The 22,152-nt window shown below is 36.8% G+C and overlaps 2 protein-coding genes across 3 annotated transcripts; one reads left to right on the forward strand and one right to left on the reverse strand.

Annotated features, from left to right (window-relative positions):
• The first annotated feature begins 7,376 nt into the window (after positions 1–7,376).
• Positions 7,377–9,027, forward strand: LOC114805124 (tigger transposable element-derived protein 1-like). Its single transcript, XM_054233863.1, has 2 exons — positions 7,377–8,353; positions 8,417–9,027. Exons 1-2 carry the CDS (start codon positions 7,618–7,620, stop codon positions 8,746–8,748), a joined length of 1,068 nt encoding a protein of 355 aa, XP_054089838.1. The 5' UTR covers positions 7,377–7,617; the 3' UTR covers positions 8,749–9,027.
• A 2,273-nt stretch (positions 9,028–11,300) lies between these two features.
• On the reverse strand, positions 11,301–20,510 carry LOC128922690 (uncharacterized). 2 transcript variants are annotated; one of them, XM_054234101.1, is made up of 2 exons: positions 19,416–20,510; positions 11,301–12,362 (listed from the first exon to the last, which is right to left on the reverse strand). In XM_054234101.1, the coding sequence occupies exon 2, from the start codon at positions 12,354–12,356 to the stop codon at positions 11,769–11,771; it is 588 nt and encodes a 195-aa protein (XP_054090076.1). In that variant the 5' UTR covers positions 12,357–12,362; positions 19,416–20,510; the 3' UTR covers positions 11,301–11,768. The 2 variants fall into 2 exon arrangements, with proteins under 2 accessions (XP_054090076.1, XP_054090075.1); XM_054234100.1 differs by having other exon boundaries at positions 11,302–12,362; positions 20,083–20,510.
• Between the last annotated feature and the right edge of the window lie 1,642 nt (positions 20,511–22,152).

The following is a 22,152-nucleotide window of genomic DNA, read 5'->3' on the forward strand; positions in this document are numbered from 1 at the left end:
AGATTTCCGACAAGTCTGATAAGGCTTTGCTTTTAAGGTCACCAGTGTAGTGTAGTGTGGTGTAGACGCTATTGTTTTCATCTGCATCGAATCACAGCCTCCCGCTGTGCTCATAGCGTAACGACGCAAGGCAATAATAAAACAGACAGGGGGTGATTTTTTTATCAGTAATCACAAGTACACAAATGCGCCCACACGCACGTGTGCTTTTAACTATTCATGTATGTAGGTATGTTTTTGGACCATGACTAATAAATTACGTTTATAGAGGTTTGAGTTGGAAATCGTTGTTATATCAGTTCAAAAAGCCATAAGCGACTTAAAGTCATCCATACTAAATCCCGAGGTATGAAATCATATATTCTGTATACTAAAGACTTTCTAAAATACCTTTGTCATTTCAACCAACCGTCAATGAAAGTACCCTCCTCAGATATCAATACCAAACAAGGAACTGTTCTTGAATTCCCTAACAGATGTCCTAAGATATCCTGACCGACCCAGTTCTTAGTATCTTATAAACTGAAGGAAGACGAAACCGGACCAATTCCGAACCGGTTAAGAACGGAAATTTGTGAACTCTTTAGAAAGATCCCTCCAAATTACGTCAGCCATCTGATGTTAGCAGCCTCGAATGTCCTTTATAGAGAAACCCTTTACATAAACATTTCACTATCTATACCTTAACCCACTCACCCATATGGATACAAGTACAAGTGTTTTTGTATATTGGCATCATGTGGGGGTACACAATAACGGAATACCGTAATCCAACAAAAGTCACGCTTCCACACGTGCAACACAATCGCATGTCCCATATCCATAGCCATACATACTCGTATATAAATTTGTAACTATATACATTAATAGAGGCCACATAACCTTTGCGCTATAGCGACATAAAAGCGATCGTTGGTGTTGTTGTTGTTATAGTGAGCCCATTCAGTGTATAACTAAGGTTGGATACAAGGTTGTGGCATTAGCGTAGGCTCATACACCAACCCCACCATGCACCACTAATCTGCTGTCCGCATAGCTTTCAGTGATAAGTTTGTGAGGTTGCAAATATTTAATGATTAACGCTATTGTAAAAATCATGTATACACAGTGATGTATTTAAGAAAGTAGTAGAAAGGAAAAAAGAATAGTTTCGAGCTTTCCGTGAAGGCCAAGGTTGTGTGTGTATGTAAAGTTTCGTGAAGGTCATTATGGGTTGGATCGTAGTTACTTACGCCACTGGATAATTGTGAAATAGCGATTTTATAGAAAAATCCATTAAAGACCAACCTATTTTGGATATAGTAAACTGCAGTCAAAATGAGTCTAATTCAAATCTAAGCCATTTTTTATCCTGCGATAAAATATCAAGATGGGACATATGCTGACAGTGAACTTCATTTACGAAACTTATTTATTATTTTTTGAAAGCCCATACACATTACAATACAAAAATAAACTTTACTTTTGTTCCATGACCTACAAACTTTTTGCAATGGAGAAGACTGCTTGTATTCTCGGCCACCAGCAAATGTTGGAGTAAATATTAAGCAGACAAAAAAAACAGACTTTATTAGTGACCAAGAAATGTTGTTCGGGATTTGGTTTGGAATTATATTTGAAATTTTTAGTTGGATTGTAAATATTAGAATTATTATTTGTAGAGAATAAAATGAATTATTGTCAATGATGTTTCTCATACTTTCTGACTTAGTTTTAGATTCTATTATGAATAATGAGTATTGGTCTACAACTTTGCTTCCGCCAATTTTTTGTAAATTTAAGTTTTTTTTTTGTATAAAAACGGTTAGAAATGTTGATGTTACAAATGTCGATGAGCCTCAACCGCACTTTTCTTGGGATTAAAAAAGAAAAGCAAAATTCCCCGCAAATGTCGAGAATTCGGCTCAAAAAGTGACATTTTCAGTTAAGAATAAGTTTGGGATGCAAACAGATCTCTACAAATATTTTGTTGGATTAATGTTGACACAAATTTCCAAGATCGATATAAAAAAATCGATTTAGTCGACCAGTGCTTGACCCTAGAGACATCTATTGGAAAACGGCGGAAGCAAAGTTGTAGACCTAATATAATGAACCTTATAGACAAAACGCTTTCCAAGATTTAGGAGAACACCTCAATTTTGACAGCAATTTTCCAACCCTTTATACCAGGAGGAGATCTAAGACAAGTCTTTAAATATTTATTTACTGAAAATGCTTGATGGACATCTTGCAAGACATTCCTATAATTTACATGTAGTCGCTATCGTGACGGTACAGAAACAGCAGATATTGTCAAATTCTGTATCAATTGGTTGAATACATTTCTAAAGGAACGTTTGAAGAACATTTTTTTCCTAATAAATAATTGGGCTTTATAAGGAACACAATATGAAAACGATATATGTATAACTAGATAAAAAAAGTATATATAAAATTTATGTTATAAATGCTTGTGGCCGTTTGGATCACTATTTATTTTGGAACTTCTCTAATATTATTTAAAAAGTAGTGTCGTATAAATTTTTTGTTTATTTTTGTCTTAGAATATTTGACCAACTAAGCCAAGTAGTTTCTTTTTTCGAACGATAATGGAACGATAAGATCGAATATGGTCCCATATTTGTACAGTTTCTAGTATGTACAAAATAACCAAATTTTATAGTGATACTCGGAGAATAGTGAAATACTCCGAAAGACATTCGGTCGATGTACAAACATTTTGAGATTAATAGAAAGAAGTTAGCCAGGCCAAGCATTTATTGATCTCTCTCGATCAACTAAAGAAAAAAGACATTTATTGCTTCACTTAACTGGAATACCATCGAAAAGTGATGTGAAAAGTCTCTTGGTTGGCTAAACATTTTTAGCAACTTCTTGATCCACAAAGCAGAACTACCTAGAAAGTATGATTTTAAGAACACTGCGATCACTGAATAACCTTTCCCAAAAACTTCGGGATTTACTTCATTATTAATGTACGTATAATATGTAAGTTTACCGATAAATCTGTATGTCTCTACGTAAATTCACGAACTACATTTATTTTATTGCTGTACAAGTTGTTCATTTTCACCAATTTGTGCTCTTTTCATGCCCGTTACCTTCAGCTACACGCTGTAATGCCATGCACATTCAGCGACACGCTTAGCTGTTTAGCTGTTTGTTTACTACGCTTGTTTGTTGTTGTTATTGTTTTTGAGTCTTATATTTCGTTGTACAGTTATATTTTTCTGCTATGTTTGCATTTATTGGCTTGTTGCGCTGTCCGAAGTTTTGTTGTATTTGTTGTTATATTGTTGTTGTTATTCCATAAATTTCAATTTACTTCGGCTTTTACTGCTTTTACTTTGCTTCTGCTTCTCCAGTTCGCTGTGAAAAATATTTCCTCTAAATTAAATTAAGATACCTGAGAGATTTACCGAAATTTTCGGTGAAAAATTACCATGGGGCACTGAATTCTTCATATTCGATATTCGGGGCTTTGAAAAGTTATAGTCCGATTTCGACAATTTTTTTCACAAGTGATGCCACAGATCATATACAGTATTTGCGTAAAGCTTTATTTCGCTATCTTCATTGGTTCCTTATGTATATATTATAAAGTGAAGGAATCAGATGGAGTTCAAAATTGAGTTACATGGGAAGTTGTCGTGCTTGGAACCGATTACATCCATTTCCACACGAGTCTTCAGGGTGTCAAAAAAATATTATACATCGAGTAGTTCCTGAGATATAATTTTTGACCCATATGTGGGCGATGCCACGCCCATTTTCCAATTTGTAAAAATATCTGAGTGCATTATCCTTCTGCAATTTCTCACGTAAAATTTAGTGTTTCTGATGTTTTTCGTTAGTGAGTTAACTCAATTTTAGTAATTTTCAACCTAACCTTTATATGGGAGGTGGGCGTGGTTATTATTCAATTTCTCTCATTTTTGGACTGTATATTGACACTTTATGTGTTTTCGGTTTTCGCTATTTTGTGGGCGTGGCAGAGGTCCGATTTTGCCCATTTTCGAAAGCAACCACGGTCACAAGGAATATGTGTTCCAAGTTTCATCAAGATATCTGAATTTTTACTCAAGTTATCCGTTGCACGGACGGACGGACGGACAGACAGACATTCGGATTTTGACTCGTCACCCTGATCACTTTGGTATATATAATCCTCCCTATATCTAACTCGTTTAGTTTTATGACTTACAAACAACCGTTATGTGAACAAAACTATAATACTCTCTTAGCAACTTTTGTTTCGAGAGTATAAAAATAATTAACAAAGTAAAGTTAGGTTAGTTTGAACAATAATACAATATTTTGATTTAACAATCTTCACATAATTTTCTTCGTTTTTCGCTTGAAAAAAATTGTAAACTGGTTTCTGAGATTATCCATTACATCAAGTCCCCATTATCTTATAATTATGCAGGTCGTATTCCAATATTCTAGAGCGAACAGAGTGAAAGCTCTTTCTGAAGATATCTTGAAAGCAATCAGCGATATTCAAACGTTTAACTTCGAAAAGTTCTTGTAGAGCTTTTCTACACTAATTCTACAAAGATCTTTCACCCTAACCTAAAATAAGCGTTAGGTCCATTAAATAATCTAAAAGATGGGGTCCCCAACTTCTTACATCGAATCTGATGATCTGACAGAGGAGGTTCTTACATTATTCTAGACGCCTTTGGAACTTGACAACTCAAATCTGATACAGTAAGTTTCAGATGAACAATTTACACGGTTTTAGATGAAAGAACAGCAAGTGAAAGTTAAGAAAAGAAAATACTAGAAATGAATGAATAACGGAGAAAAGGAGGAAACGGACGGAGAACCTATAAAGAAATGTTCCGAGACCTGTAGGGTTTTCATAACCTAGGATCAATACAGTACTTCTCTCAGTACTTCTCTCAACTTATACCGAATATAGATAATATTCGAAAAAAACAACTGTTGAATATCATAAATAAATAAAGCTGGCACTGAACTCACATGGCGAGACTCGGTTACTAGAGGTGATAGTCTCAGAGGCTAAGTCAAGATTCGATAAAAAATAATGGTGCAGATGGAGGATAAACAAATTTTAGAAAGTATTGACAATGAAAATTTAAAAACTATCTCTTCGAGGGATATTTTGTGATTTATATGATGGAAAATTAAAAAAAAATACTTTAAACACCATTAATCACCACTCGGCGAATCAGTAATTAACATAGTAACATACCACTCACTCTCCCCTATGGGATTAACTTCGAAAAATGTCATTACGTAACTTCGAAATATTATTGCATAATTTACAAACATTAAAGCAAACAATTAGCGAAAGAAACACGAATGTTATAGAAAAGCAAATATTTACCGCTTATTACACAGACGTGTTAATCAATTTTTCTTTTCGTTTGTAATTTTTGTACTTTTTTATGGAATGCAAACCGCTATATATATTTACGTTGCATGTAAATTAAAAGTGTGTATGCGTTTGCATTTAGCGATTTTTTATCATTTCAGTAAAATTTCATGCCTTACTATCCACTGAATCGGACCACAGAGGAGGGATATCCCCAGTAACAACATTGTAAGCAAATAGCGAAGTATTATTGATTTTATAAGTATATAAAGTACTTAAACTATATGTTTGAATGAAAATGTCTGCATGTGTTATGTTTATGTCTGCGTGTGATTTCATCATCAAAGAAAATTTACACTTTCAATTAACAAATTGTTGTTGTATAAATATACAAATAAACATATGTATGTAGTTAAAAATAACCAAGACAGGCATTACAGATCGGAAATTTGCTCTGAAAGTTGAAAGGAATGAAAAAATTCGGCCATAAATAGGTCAATATAAAGGAAACTATTGCAAATAAACGCGTGCAATAGGTGGAGCAATATCAAAAATAATGAATACAGTGTAAAAACAAGTAAGGAAGGGCTAAGTTCGGGTGTAACCGAACATTTTATACTCTCGCAATTTATTTATTTAATTTCATTAATATAACACACAATTTGGCCCACATATTCGTCATATATGTATTTGGTACAAAGTCCATTGTGAGTTGGAAACCCTAATATTATGTATATTGGTGTTAGGTGAGTTATAACCCGATTTCACGTAATTTAGGCACGGAGACATATTATTAAAACAAAATATATTTCCTCCGAATTTCTTCAAAATATCTGAGACACTTACTTATATTTCCGATAAAAAAGAAACTACAACCCCTGATGTCCTCATGTTCAATATATGGGCCCTTGAAAATGTATGGTCCGATTTCCACGATTTTTAGAAGGGCGATGCCACGCTATAAATATAGTATTTGTGCAAAGTTCTGTTCCGATTTCTTCACTAGTGCTTACTTTATATATTGTAATGTAAACGATTCAGACCGTCTTCAAAGTTCTGGTATATAGGAAGTAGGCGTGGTTGTGAACCGTGGTTTCATTTAAAATTTTGTATACCATTTTGAATGCAGCTCTTCTGTACCTTCTTTGTAATGAAATTTAAGGTTTCAGTTGGTTTTCCTTACTGAATTAAAGCATTTTTAGTAGTTTTAAACATAACCTTTGTATGGGAGGTGGGCGTGGTTATTATCCGATTTCCTCCATTTTTGGACTATATAAGGAAATACCTGAAAAAAACGACTGCTAAAAGTTTCGTTTATATAGTTTTAGTAGTTTACGAGATATGTACAAAAAACTTAGTAGGGGGCGGGGCCACGCCCACTTTCTCAAAAAAATTACATCCAAATATGCCCCTTCCTAGAACAATCGTTTGTACCAAATTTTGCTTTCATAGCTAAATTTATGGCTTAGTTATAGCTCTTTATGTGTTTTCGGTTATCATTTTGTGGGCGTGGCAGTTGTCCGATTCCGCCCATTTTCGAACTTAATCTTCTTATGGTGCCAAGGAATACGTGTTCCAAGTTTCATTAAGGTATCTCAATTTTTACTTAAGTTACAGCTTGCACGGACGGACAGACGGACGGACAGACAGACATCCGGATTTGAACTTTACTCGTCACCCTGATCACTTTGGTATATATAACCCTATATCTAACTCGTTTAGTTTTAGGACTTACAAACAACCGTTATGTGGACAAAACTATAATACTCTCTTTAGCAACTTTTGTTGCGAGAGTATAATAAATCGAATTTATAGATATATAATGATTCATTCGGTAGTCTCCCTGTCTTAAACAATAATAAATGGCTCTACTGATTTCTCGAACGAGAGCAAAAAGTGTGCTTGTAAAGATTAAAGGTTTCATGATGGATCTAATTTAATATAAACGAAACAACATAGCAGTACAGTTGATCTCCTTTTTACACGCTTTTTTTTTCACGGTTTTTTTTTTACACGGTGTTTTTGTCTACCTCCTAGTTACCCTTTTTACACGGTTTTACTTTTTTTGCACGAGTTTTTCATTTTAGTTATATACTATTTTTGCAATAAAATTAAAATTCTGAATCTATTCGAATATATAAAGATTCATTATTCAAACAAATGCAACTCTTAATTTTACTTACTTAAAAATACACTGCTGTTATTGGATGTCAAAGTAAAGAATTGATAAAAAAGGTAAATAAAGATATGTCATAAGAAAACACAGCGACATGGCGTCCAAGCGAAGAAAATTAAATTTAAGGGAAAAAATTAAAATTTTAGATGAATTAAAAGCGGGAGAAAAGATTGCAACAATATCAAAGCGTAGAAATATACACGAAGCAACAATTCGTACCATAAGGAGAAATGAAACAACGATAAGAAAAGTGGTTGCAGCCGCCAGTACTGGGTGCTTTTTAAGTGGGTTTCATGTTCGCGATGTTGCAATTTTGAAAGCAGAACATGCACTTTTATGTTGGATTGAAGACAATGCAATAAAGAGGATTCCTATTGATACAAGGTGTATAAAAGCAAAGATGCAACAATTTTATATGACAATTAAAAACGAAGAACCTTCCACTTCAATTAATAGCGAGCGCTCTCATTTTATTGCCAGTAATGGCTGGCTACGAAACTTCCTGAAAAGAAATTCACTACACAACGTAAAAGTTATAGGAGAAGGAGCCTCAGCTGATGAACATGCGGGAAGAGCGTTTCCTAAAGAGTTCTTAGAAGCAATTACGTTGGGAGGTTATGAGGCTCACCAAGTATTCAATGCGGATGAGACCGCACTCTTTTGGAAAAAAATGCCTAGTCGGACTTGTGTGGCAAAGCAAGAAAAGTCTGTGAAAGGTTTTAAAGTAGCAAAGGAGCGTATCACGTTGTTGTTATGCAGCAATGCATCAGGAGACAAAATGTTGAAACCTCTTCTTGTTAACAAAAATCTTAACCCTAGGGCCTTAAAAGGTCAGTTAGAATGTTTTGTTTCAAACACTGGTATGTATTTTAATTCGGTAATTCGTTCCTCAGGTATTGATAAAACCAAGCTTCCGGTCCATTGGATGGCAAATAAAAAGGCTTGGGTCACAGCTTCACTTTTCAAGGACTGGTTCTTAAATCATTTTGTACCTGAAGTCCGAGAGTATCTCCGTTCAAAACAACTCGATTTCAAAGTTTTACTAGTTATAGACAACACTCCTGGTCATCCAGACATTTCCCATAAAAACGTGAAGATAATGTTTCTACCTCCTAATACGACGTCGTTAATACAACCACTCGATCAGGGCATTATTGCTACTTTGATGAGAATGATGAGGACAGGGAAGCACATTCAAACGCTGCTGGTCTTAGTGCATCTTTGATCCAAAATGGATTAAACATAGCGATGGAGTTAGAAAATCATTTCCTCAACTTGGACCCAAACACGGAACGGTCTGCAAGATTCCAGCGCCAATTAAATGAAGCAGTAGAATGCTACCGTGAGCTTTATGAAGAAGTGAAAGAAAAGAAGACGCAGCGATTAATGACTGATTTTTTTAAACCATAAACGTATTTTATATTATATTCATTTTGTTAACTTTCCCTATTTTGTTCGTTCCTTTTAAAAGTAATACATATGTATATAATACCATGAAAATCTATAGTGTTTTAATTGTGTAAGTTCTCACTGTACGAATAGATAGATTCACATATAAAATTAGATATTTTTTACACGTTTATCTTTTTTGCACGATTTTTTTTGTAAATTTGTCCTTATAGAGAGTTTTATATTAAAATCTGCACGGTTTATTTTTGCACGGATAATTTACTGTCCCAGTTAACCGTGCAAAAAGGAGATCAACTGTACTTGCAAATTTAATGACTCTTGATGATATGGGTGTTCGAAATACATTGAGTGGGACCTTGTCAGCCCTTGTTGTTTGAACCCATCCATCCATGAGTAACGAAAGTGACCACAAACGAAATAAATTTTAGCTTAGAAATTTTAATGGATTGACAACTTGATCTATTATCAGAGCGACCCAAAATTTTTAAAACGTCACCGAGAGATAATATAGTTACAAGTAGATTCATATTGTGTTTTAACTCAGTCATGTTTCATATCATTACATGTTCAGACATTTCTAACGATTCATCAGAGAATCATAATGAAATGAAAGTCCAAGCAATGACTTGGAATAATTAATAGACTAATAGATCTTGAACCTTGTTGAATTATTTAGGGGTGTGTCATAGTAACCTGCTCGTGTATTTGTTCTCATGGATAGGGTTATAAAATCAAGCAATCGCGGTGCAGATTGGGATCTAAATTAGTTGGATATGTTCATGGTTGTACATTGAAAGATTGTCCCGTCGGCAAACTCTCAGGTTCATCAGTTTTATTTACTCTCGCAATTTATTGATGTAATTTTATTAAAATAAAATTTGACCCATATATTCGGCATAAAGTCCAATAGAATAACGAAAATCATCATATATGGTATATGAGGGCTGATGTAATTCCTAAACCGATTTTACCCATTTTCCCCACCAATCTACACTATATACAAGACTATATGCTCACTTAATTTTGCTAAGATATCTCACATATTAACTGATATATGCGGAATAAAGCCCCCACATAATTAGGTATATGGGATCTAGGGAAAGTTCTGATCCGAATTTAATAATTTTAATTATAGTCCGATTTCGAAAAATTTTCGATAAGTGAAGCCACAGATGATATACAGTATTTGTGTTAAGTTGTATTCCGCTATCTTCATCGGTTCCTTATGAATATATTATAAAGTGAACGAATCATATGGAATTCAGAATTGAGTTATATGGGAAGTTGGCGTGCTTGTGAACCGATTTCGTCCATTTCCCATCCGTGTTGTCAGAGTGTCAAGAAAATATGATGTACCGAATTTCATTGAAATCGGTCGAGTAGTTCATGAGAAATGGTTTTTGACCCATAAGTGGGCGATGCCACTCTCATTATCCATTTTGTAAAAAAATCTGAGTGCAGCTTTCATCTGCCATTTCTCACGTAAAATTTAGTGTTTCTGATGTTTTTTGTTAATGAGTTAACTAAATTGTAGTAATTTTCAACCTAACCTTAATAAGGGAGGTGGGCGTGATTTTATCCAATTTCTTTCATTTTTGGACTGTATAAGGGAATGGCGAAAAGAAACGACTGCAGAGAGTTTGGTTTATATAGCTTCATTGGTTTGCAAGATATATACAAAAAACCTATTTGGGGGCGGGGCCACGCCCACTTAAAAAAATACATCCAAATATGCCCCTTCATAGTGCGATCCTTCATACCAAATTTTATTTCCATAGCTTTATTTATGGCTTAGTTATGACACTTTATGTGTTTTCGGTTTTCGCCATTTTGCGGGCGTGCCAATTTTCGAAAGCAAGGGTGCCAAGGAATAAGTGTTCCAAGTTCCATTAAGATCCATTTTTACTGAAGTTAGCTCGCACGTACAGACGGACAGACATTCGGATTTCAACTTCACTCGTCATCCTGATCATTTATATATGTATATGGGTGATTCTACGATAAGAGGTTTCAATTGCATAGGAAAAACGGCCAAAGAAAAGCTTTGGATTTTTTTTATGAAACCTCTATATTATGATTTTTGTCCCTTTTATTTATCTTCTCACGTAAGGGCAAGTCACTTAATACATATTTTATTACTTTTTCGACGAAGAGGGTAAATACATCGGCCAGGGGAGAGACATAAAGTTTATGGTAGCTAATTATTTTACCAAAATCAAACAATTTATTTAAAATAGTATTACAAATTAAAGGTACTCTCTTTCCTAGATGAATAAACCATAAAATTAAAATAACAAATCAATAAATTCACTCTTTATCCTAAATAAACGAAACAAATATTAAATATTGTTTCCGTTATACACCACCTTCCTCGCACTTACCGTCTGATTGTATATTTCAAATTAAGGTCGAACACACGCTTATGTTTTTTCAATAATAATAACTCTAACAATTATTATATTATATTAATGTTCATACAAATTTTGAATTAAAAAAAAATACAAAAGGTAAATTCAATTTCGAACGGGATGACTGCCAAAAACGTGAAAATTCGCCTAAGGGATTCGTGCGTCTCGGACCGATATCGTAGCGCAAGAGGCTGTCCGATCATGTTGTCTGTCCTTTTGTTCTTTTGGGTTGGCGTATAGTTTGCGCATTGGTGTGTGCTGCTCTCTTGAGTGGGTGGTATCATTGTGTGGGTGTTAGAACGTGGTGTAAAATGTGGTGTGGTGATGATGTCAGTGTTGTGTGTTAGATTAAAAAATGTGGTGTGATGGTGTGTCTGGTGTGTTGGCTGAGACTCATTTGGACATCCCGGCCCCCCTAGGCGAGTAATTAGCCTAGTAGTCGTTGCAACTGCTGTAAAGTGGCCACCACATTGCTGAGCCCAGTGGACCGGCGAGACGGCGACCTGTGTGGACGGCGGCGCGTGAATGGGCTATAGTGTGGGCGTCGACTGCGAGAATGCTGAGGTTGCCTACGTGCAACATGGTTCGTCTGCGAGCGTCGGTTTGTACCACGGTCATGGGGGGCGGGTTGTTGTCCGCCATCTCGATGTAGGAGGGTGTGATGCATCCGCATGCATATTTGGCACCCATAGCTGGAAGTACACTCCGGCGTGGAGTGGGTAGTCGCCAAGCAATTCAGGCAGTGGCCATGTGCCTGGGCGACCTGTTGTCGTAGCAGCGGTAGCATCTTCTTGAATATGCTGCAGTGTGGCAACCGATGTGGGCGCCGACAAAGGGGGCATCGGGTGCGCTGCGGACCTGCTGGTACCGGCGTCGGGTTCGTGCGTGATGCACGGGCAGCGGTTGGTGGCGCTATGGTCGCAGGGTTGCGAGGGGCTGGAGTGGGCCCCGTGCGTGTTACGTGGATTGTTGACCGCACGGCTGGCGTTGGTGTAGTGGGCATATCGCTATCCATATTTACCTGTCAAAATGGTATTTATATTATATGCATGTTGTAAATATTGATACGTTAGTTGGTGCTACGTTATGTAGTATGCGTTGGCCGTCATGTGGATCGACCATTTATAATTCGTTTTATAGTTTCATTAATTAATTAGGATTTATTATACGGGTTTTTCGGTTTATCGGTTTATTGTTTTCGTTTTAGGTTATTATTTTATCGGCTGTCGGCAAAAAGCATAGTTTAACGAGTGGCCTAGTTAGTGTTCCGTTTTGCGTACGGAGATCGACTACGCGAATATGACCGTCGGAGCCGTGATAAAGCTTCTCTATGCGGCCAAGGCGCCATTCGGTGGGGGGGAGACAATCGTCATTGATCAAAACGCAATCTCCAAGCTGAGGCGCCTTTTCTGGTGTTTTCCACCGGTACCTTCTGTGGAGGTCCTTTAAGTAATCTTCTTTCCATCGAAGACTGAATTCATGATGGAGAATTTTAATTCTTTCCCATCTGTTTAATAAGGAGAGCGACGCCACGTCTGGCTCAGGTGTGGCCAGTATGGGCGCTCCTTTAAGAAAATGCCCTGGTGTAAGGGCTGTAAAGTCTGATGGATCTTGCGAGAGGGTAGCGAGAGGCCGTGAGTTGAGGACGGCTTCAATTCTTGTTAACAATGTCGTAAACTCTTCATAATTAAATTTGTAAATGCCAGCTAGCTTCTTGAAATGAAATTTGAAGCTTTTTACGGCTGCTTCCCATAAACCACCCATGTGTGGAGCGCTTGGGGGGATAAACTGCCAATTGATGCCTTGGGGAGCATATTTTTGTACAATGTCAGGTGAGACTTGTTTTATGAAGTCCACAAACTGTTTTTCTGTGGCTCTTTGAGCTCCTATAAAAGTTTTGCCATTATCGCTCATGATTTTAGATGGAAAGCCACGTCGTCCGACGAAGCGAGCAAAAGCCGCGAGAAAAGCCTCCGTCGTCAGATTAGTACAGAGCTCAAGATGTACTGCCTTTGTCGTGAAACAGACAAAGACAGCCACGTAGCCTTTCATGAGGGTGGGAGACCTTAGCATGGACGCCTTTATTTGAAAAGGCCCAGCAAAATCGACACCTGTGGTGGTGAAAGGCAGAGCGAAATTACAGCGTTCAGGCGGAAGTGCTGCCATAATCTGCGTTCGCATTTTCTGCTTGTGCATGGTGCAGATTTTGCACATGAAAATGCACTTTTTTATTTGGGGCTTAAGACGAGGTATATAATACTCTTGGCGAACCATCTGTTGCATGAGGCGATGTTCGGCGTGTAGCATTAGGTTGTGGATGTAATTAATAAATAATGTGGCAAATGGGGACTTCTCAGGTATTATTATAGGATATCGTTCGTTATATGTTAAGCTTGAATTAGCAAGCCGACCATTCGCACGAAGCAGACCGTTCGTGTCTAGAAATGGATTTAGAACTAAGAGTGAACTCCTTTTATCAATAGGTTTCGATTCTCTTAATAATGATAGGTCGCGGCTGAAGTAGCGCGTTTGAGTCGATGCGATAAGAGCGACCTTTGCCTTTTGTAAGTGTGGGTGCGTCAATGTATCGCATTGGAGGCAAGTTGCTCCTTTAACATTAAGTTTGAGTCGTTCTATGAATTTGAGCATGTAGGCGACTACTCTGAGGGCTCGGGGGAACGATGAAAATCGTTCAAGGATGTCGGTATCATCCAGTGCTGTATGAAAGGTGACCATTTTCCGACATTCTGGGGCAACTATGTTACGCATGGGTGACTGTGGCCACGAATCGGAGGATTCGGTTAACCATCCGGGGCCGTTCCACCAAAGGGTGGTGGTGGCGAGGTGCAAAGGTTTGCACCCTCTTGTACCTAGGTCGGCGGGATTGTCTGCGCTAGCAACGTGTCGCCAAGTTGCTGATCCTACTAGGTCAAGTATTTGAGAAGTTCGATTAGAAATATAGGTTTTCCACGCGTGTGGTGGTTTTTCTAACCAGGCTAGAACTATTTCAGAATCGGACCAAAGATATAATTTACATTTTGCCATATTTAAGTGGGTCCGCACCATGGAAACTAGTTTTGCTAGTAGTAGTGCGCCACAGAGTTCAAGTCGTGGTAGACTTAACGTTTTAAGAGGTGCAACCTTTGCCTTTGCTACTAGTAGCTGGCTTGTAGTTGCCGTGTCGCTTTGCGCGCGCACATAGATAGTGGCACAATATGCCTTTTCAGAGGCGTCGCAGAAGCCGTGAAGTTCGACTTGGTATTCGGGGGAATAGTTTACCCACCGTGGTATTTGGATATGCGAAATATCATTCAAATTTGTAGCGAATTGGGACCATTTTTCTAAGCGAAGAGGTTTCACTTGTTCGTCCCAGTCGGTTCCGTCTAGCCATAATTCTTGAATCAGGATTTTCGCTTGTATCATAATTGGCGAAAGCCATCCTGCGGGGTCGAAAAGTTTTGCCACAGAGGATAAAATTTGTCTCTTCGTAATGGCAGATAATGCGGAGATTGACTCTGTAGTATATGAAAACTGGTCAGATAGCGCATTCCATTGGATGCCTAGAGTTTTTGTTGTACTTTCCTTTTCGAATATAAGGAAATTAGTATCCAACAAATTGCTTTTTGGTATATTTTTTAAGATATTTGGGTGATTGGCTGTAATCTTTTTTAAGGGGAACCCTGCGGTGCTGAGCGCACTTATTACTTGTGATAAGGACTCGTATGCCTGTGGAAGGCTGTGGCTTCCAGACAGGATATCGTCCACATATGTTTGTGTTTTTAACACTTGTGTTGCCAGAGGAAATTCTGACTTTGTGTCTTCTGCCAATTCGTGTAGTGTACGAATGGCTAGGTATGGGGCACAGTTTACGCCAAAGGTAACTGTTTTTAACTTAAAGTCGCGTAGTGGACTATTGAGAGATTTTCGGAAAATAATTCGCTGAAAATCTTGATCATCTTTATGTATGGCTATTTGTCGATACATTTTCTCGACATCCCCATTGAATACGTATTTGAATATACGCCAATTTAGTATGAGGAGCATTAAATCTGGTTGGAGTGTAGGTCCCGTAAATGAAATATCATTTAGGGAATTCCCCGAGCTAGTGGATCTCGATGCATTAAATACAACTCTAACTTTTGTTGTTTTTTTATCAGGCTTTACTACTGCGTGATGTGGCAAGTAGAATGAGTGATACTTGCCTTTTATGATTTTTTCGCATGGGCTTATTTCCTCCATGTGGTCTAAATGGAGGTATTCTTCTAAGACCCCATCATATTCTTGTTTAAGCTCACCTTTTCTAAGTAGGTTTTTTTCCATGCTTAGAAACTGCTGTATGGCAGAGGTGCGGGAGTGACCTAAGGCGAGTGTGTCAGGAAATTGTTGTTTTCGTGGTAGTCGTACGACGTACCGACCATTTTCTGATCTAGTGGTTGTGGCTTTGTAAAAGTCTTCACAATACTGATCTTCTGGTGTTGTAATCGATATGGGAGGGAGTTCTTCTAACTCCCAAAATTTCCTTAATTGTGTATTAAGGCATTCATTGGATATTTCCTCAACTTCAGTTGTCAAGGTGTTAACTGTTTCAATAGCTGGTCCACTTAGTATCCAACCGAATATAGTATTTTGAGCTAGAAGGGTGTTTGAGATTTTTTCAACCCCTTCTAGTATAATTTGCGGTATAAGGTCGCTGCCTATCAGAATGTCTATTTGAGATGGGGTGTAGCAGTTAGGATCTGCTAGATTCAGATGTGACACCTTATTCCAATGTTTGCTATTTATTTTATAGCTTGGAAGCATGTTTGTTAGTTGCGGTAGGACTATAGCATCTGCATGTATGCGCTTATCCGCTTGGGTGGAAATTAGGGTAATGGGGCAGATTTTATTTGAGTTTTGAACTACTCTTCCGCCCATTCCCGTAATTTCAAAATTGGCTTGTTTTGTTGGCAGTTTTAGCCTATTTTGTGCTTTTGACGCTATAAAGGATCGTTGCGATCCTTGGTCTATTAAAGCTCTGAGTTTGAACAGTTCTCCTCTGTGTTCGATGGCGACAACTGCTGTGGGTAGTAATACGTTACTTTTAATTTCGCTGTGTAGCGATTGAGTTTTCTGGGCCTTTGAACAACATGGCGTTTCTAGGCAAATTTCGGGGTTTTTATTTTCAGGAGTTGCGGTTGCAACTAATCCCGTGACTCCTTTTACATAAGCACTGTGTTGGGGTGTACTGGGAAAATTTTTAAAGTGCAACATTGAATGATGTCTTTTATGACAATATACGCAATTAAATTTACTTTCGCAATTACTTAAATTATGTGCATGTGACAAGCAATTAGTACAAAGACGTTTTGCTCTGACGAAATTGTTTCTTTCGTTAATATTTAATTTTTTGAATTTCTCGCAAGATTTGAGTTTATGCCCTCCTGAGCATAGTTCGCATGACGTGTTTTTATTCTGTTCAGATGATAACGAATGAGTTTTATAAAAGCTTCTGTTTAAGTTGCTATTGTTACTAGCTTGGGGTCTATTGAAGCTTCGATTTTGGTCGTTTTGAACGTGTTTAGTTCTAATTACTTTTTTATCTACCCTTTCTGCTATTTCGTATTGGGTAGTTAGGAAATCTTTCATTTGTTGCCACGTTGGACATTCCTTTCGCGATGAGAGCGATTGCTCCCACAAAAGCAAAGATTTTTCTGGTAATGCTGCGGTGCATATGTTAACCAGTATAGGGTCCCAGTTATCGGTGGAAATATTCTGTGTCGATAGAACCGACAAACAATTTGAGACACTTGATTGAAGTTTGATGAATTCTTCACTTGTCTCTTTGTGAATCTTAGGCAAGTTCATTAATATCGTTATTTGTTTATCGACCAATATTCTTTTATTTTCGTATCTTTCTTTTAGAGCTTTCCAAGCCAAAGTGAAATTGTCGTCATTTAATGCGAACTGTGTGACTATTGCGCCTGCCTGACCTTTAGTTTTGTATCGGAGGTGATACAATTTTTGCGCTTGTGTTAATTGAGGATGATTAATGTAAACGGCAGTGAACATGTCCCGGAAGGACGGCCATTGATCATAACCTCCATGGAATATTTCTGTGTCACATGCTGGCACCTTGAGGTGGATGCTTGGATTTGTGTCTTGTACTTGTATTTGTGGCAGCTCAACTCTCGGATGTGGAGCCGGTGCAATTGGGTTCTTTAGTTTTAGCTGATCTGAGATCATAGCTTTTGTCTCTTCATATCGGTCTAGACAGTTTTCATACTTGGCGTAAGCCGAAGATTTAAAATTTTCTGGTAGATCTGAATCGTCAGATTCTACTATTGCGTCATAAGCTGCTTGGAGACGCGTCCAAAAATTGTCAATAGATTGATTTTTGACTTCTAATACCGATTCAGAGTTGTCTTGAATCGGTGAAGATGAAAATCGAGTGCAGTATCGTATTAGGCTGTCACTCTCAGATATAAATTTTGTATATAAAATGTCTTTAATCTTTTTTTGTTTTGTGGCACCTTGTTTTGAGCGTGTAGCTTCTGCAGGTGTACATGGACTTTTTTCGTCGGAAATCATTTTTTGAACTTTTAGAAATTGAGTAGATTTAGATTCTTTTGGCTCTGTGTTCATTTAGTATATGAAAATTTGATAATATATCTTATTTGAGTGTTAACTGATAAATGCCGATACCGAAACTCCTTTAAGTAAATAAGAGTTATTATTCCCGAAAATTTAATAAAAGACACGTTTAATGTTTTTATTTATCGCGTGTATTCTTTTATTATTTGTGGCTGAATTGGCTTATTTGACTATCCGCGTTTGCGCTTGTAATTTTTAAGGACTTATTCGAATGTCCTCGTATGTACTTAATGCGATAGGTCAATACTCTTTTTATATATGTATGTGTGTGCACGTTATGTGCCTATTGTGTGCATGTAATATGCCTAATTAGTGTTCGTTGCAAACCTGCTTGTTTTTGGTGTTCCCAAATACAAGGGGTGTTGCTCAAAAGGTTTGCCACTGCGGACTTTGAATTTATCTATATATATAAGTATATGTATACAAGTATCGGTATATATTTACAACTTTCGTAGTCGTTGTTACGTTACGTTGTGGTTACGTTGTTGTTTTTCGCGACACGAATAAAATAATAAACAGGTTTCCCGATTTGCGAGGATGTTACTGCCGACTTAACATATGGTATATGTAAATATGTTATATAAATATATTGTATTGTAATATCATGTGGTATGTAATAAAAATTTTAGTAAGTGGATATGTATGTATGCAAGGATAAATGCAAGGCAACTTTCAATTTATGTACATATACAGATATTTGCACCCAAACTGTAATTTTGAGGTATTGGTATACACCGTATGTACCCGTTTCCTATTATGTGTATATATATCTAAGTTTTTTTTTTTTTTATGTATTTTTTATTATACGGACTTATTGGTATGTCCTCGTGCGTACGTGATGGGATGGGTTAATACCCTTTGTACATAAATGTGTATGTGCTTATGTTCATGTACTTCTGCTTTCGTGTTATTTGCACTTCTCTTATTCTTGTTTTGCAAAGAGAGAGGGATTTTTGTTTTTTTTTTTTTGTGTGTATGTATGTCTACAAATTTTATTATTTATTATTTTGGCGGTACAAATAATCCGAAGAAGAGAGAAATTGCAGTGTGCAGGTAATTGATGTCTGCTCTATAAGTATATGTATATATATAATTGTAGTTATGTGTGTTAATGTATGTTAACAGTGATATTTATGTTATTGTATGTAATATGTATGTCTATATTTTCTCTGTTTCCTTCTTTCTCTAGAATTATGTATAGATATTTATTATGCGTCTATAGCTTACGGATTTTAAGCAATCCTGCTTACTGCTTTAAGTAGCAGAAGGTCTATTGCCGGAAATTTTACAGGTACATAAATACTAAATAACCTTTTTTTTTTTTTTTTTTTTTAATTTCCTCAAACGAAGTTTTTACTGGTTTAATATGCAACCGTGGTTATATAAGCATACATACATATTTACATAAAAAATTATAACCAAAAATTGAAACGATACAACTCACTTTGATTTTCTTCAAGGATTTTTAGTTATACTATTCTGATGTGAGTGTGAGTTTGAGCGTGATTGTTGTTATCCAATCTTGGATGCCAGCTGTTTATTCCACCTTGTATTATTTGTTTTTTTTTTTTTTTTTTTTTACTTATTGATTGTTGTTAGAAATCGCGCCCGTATAATTTGTTGTAAATGTGTTGTTTTTTTGTTTTTGTTATTTTATTTGAATTCGCGCCCGTTTGGTTTATATATATATATTATTTCTTTTTTTTTTTGTTTTGTATTTATGAGGTGAGATATATTCTCTCTTTTGTGATTTTTGTATAACAAACACTATGTAATCTGCAGACACTTTTTACTTTCTCACTTATTGCTTTTGTTGTTTTGTGTATATGTATATATTTATTTTCTTGCACTTGTGCATACTTTTTCGTACATATGAGTATTTAAATATGTCAAGATGTAAAGTCACGGCCCACAGCACTGAACGTATTTTATTGGTTGGTATTTTAAATATTAATTTTTGTATTTTCACAACACTTTAATTATTATTCAATTATGTTTTAGTCACTGTTTCGAATATGTTTTTCCTTTTTTGTAAGTTAATTTCCGATAGTGCCTTTCTGTGAGGCTCGAAGGACCATGTTTCCGTTATACACCACCTTCCTCGCACTTACCGTCTGATTGTATATTTCAAATTAAGGTCGAACACACGCTTATGTTTTTTCAATAATAATAACTCTAACAATTATTATATTATATTAATGTTCATACAAATTTTGAATTAAAAAAAAATACAAAAGGTAAATTCAATTTCGAACGGGATGACTGCCAAAAACGTGAAAATTCGCCTAAGGGATTCGTGCGTCTCGGACCGATATCGTAGCGCAAGAGGCTGTCCGATCATGTTGTCTGTCCTTTTGTTCTTTTGGGTTGGCGTATAGTTTGCGCATTGGTGTGTGCTGCTCTCTTGAGTGGGTGGTATCATTGTGTGGGTGTTAGAACGTGGTGTAAAATGTGGTGTGGTGATGATGTCAGTGTTGTGTGTTAGATTAAAAAATGTGGTGTGATGGTGTGTCTGGTGTGTTGGCTGAGACTCATTTGGACAAATATTAAAATCTTAAGATCTTTCAAAAATATTTCTGACTTTTTAAAGACGTAATATACCCTCTGCCCTTTCAAAAGAAGATTTGGCATGGGAGAGTCTGGTCACCCTTATCTTATTTTTATATACATATTTGGCGTATGCACCGCTTATGCGATTATAGGCGAATCTAGTTTTGCGCTAGTCTTCTCTCCTTTTTGCTGTCTGGCGTCAATTAGAAATACCAATTGAAATCAGGTCATTTTTTACCTGGTTTTTCTAACGGAGTGGAGGGGGTGCAGCGGGTACTGCATCGAACACTTTCCAAGCTGATTTCGTCGTTTTCGATCGTTGTCGTCATTCGATCAACATGACCTAGCTAACGTAGCCTCTTTATTCGTAGTCTTTTTATTCGCTGAACTATGTCAGTGTCGTCGTATAGCTCATCGTTCCATCTTCTGCGGTATTCGCTTTTGCCAATGTTCAAAGGACCATAAATCTTCAACAAAACCTTTTTCTAAAAAAATCTCATCGGATGTTGACATCGTCCATGATTCTGCATCATAATGCATAACGGGATGATAAGAGACTTGTAGAGTTTGGTTCATCGAGAAAGGACTTTAACATTTAAACACCGAGTGGACAGTCCAAACTAGCATCTGTTGGTAAGAGCGATTCTGCGTTGGATTGCGGGGCTAATATTTTTGGTTTTGTGGATGCTGGTGATGGCTGGGAAGGGGTCATGTTTAGAAGCTCACGCAAGGAAGTATCAAGAATCAAGCAGCTCACGACTTCCGGTCCGGATGTCATGATGAATAGTAACTCTCTCCCCTGGCAGTTATTTTGCCAGGGGAAATACGGCAGGGAAGAGACGTTTTCATGAAAAAATTAATTGTTTTAATTGACTGAATTATTTTTTGGGTTAATTATTATTTCACTTTAATTAACACAGTACTAGTAATTTAGGACAATAAATTGACAGGGGAGAGACAAAATCCGTTTTCGTATCCAGTACACCGCACGATCGGGCTGCAATAACTAAAAGACTACAGCGCTCAAACGGATTTCGCGATTAGTATTGTTAACTTCAGGCTAAAATGAGCCCATGAGCACTTTTTTCAATGCGATCGTCGTTGAATTTATGTCGTACAAGCGGCAAGTTACCTCTTATCGTAGAATCACCCATATATAACCCTATATCTAACTCTTTTATTTCTGGGTGATACAAACAACCGTTATGTGAACAAAACTATAATACTCTGTGCAACATGTTGGGAGAGTATAAAAATACAATAATAATCATAGCATTTGCAAAAAAAATACTAACAAATCAACAAATTTAATAACAATAGCAATAACAATTTGTAATAAAAGCGTAATTGAAACGACACACGTACGGCGATCCTTACAAACTCAGGGTGTAGAATATAGGGTGCACATATTATGTACATATTATCTAAAAGCAGATAACCATCGATGGAGAGGCGGCAAAAAGGGAGCGTCAGACATCGGCCACCTGATGTGGTATGTGATTGTTGGTGTTGTTGATTTTTTATTTGTGTGAGTGTATGTTTTTTTTTGTTTTGGAAGTGCGAGCGGTGTACCCTTTTAATTTTTTCGTATCTAAATTTTCGGCTGCATAAATTACTGGACGTCAAGTCGC

This window comes from Zeugodacus cucurbitae, chromosome 6, assembly GCF_028554725.1.
Source record: "Zeugodacus cucurbitae isolate PBARC_wt_2022May chromosome 6, idZeuCucr1.2, whole genome shotgun sequence".
Lineage (NCBI taxonomy): Eukaryota > Metazoa > Arthropoda > Insecta > Diptera > Tephritidae > Zeugodacus > Zeugodacus cucurbitae.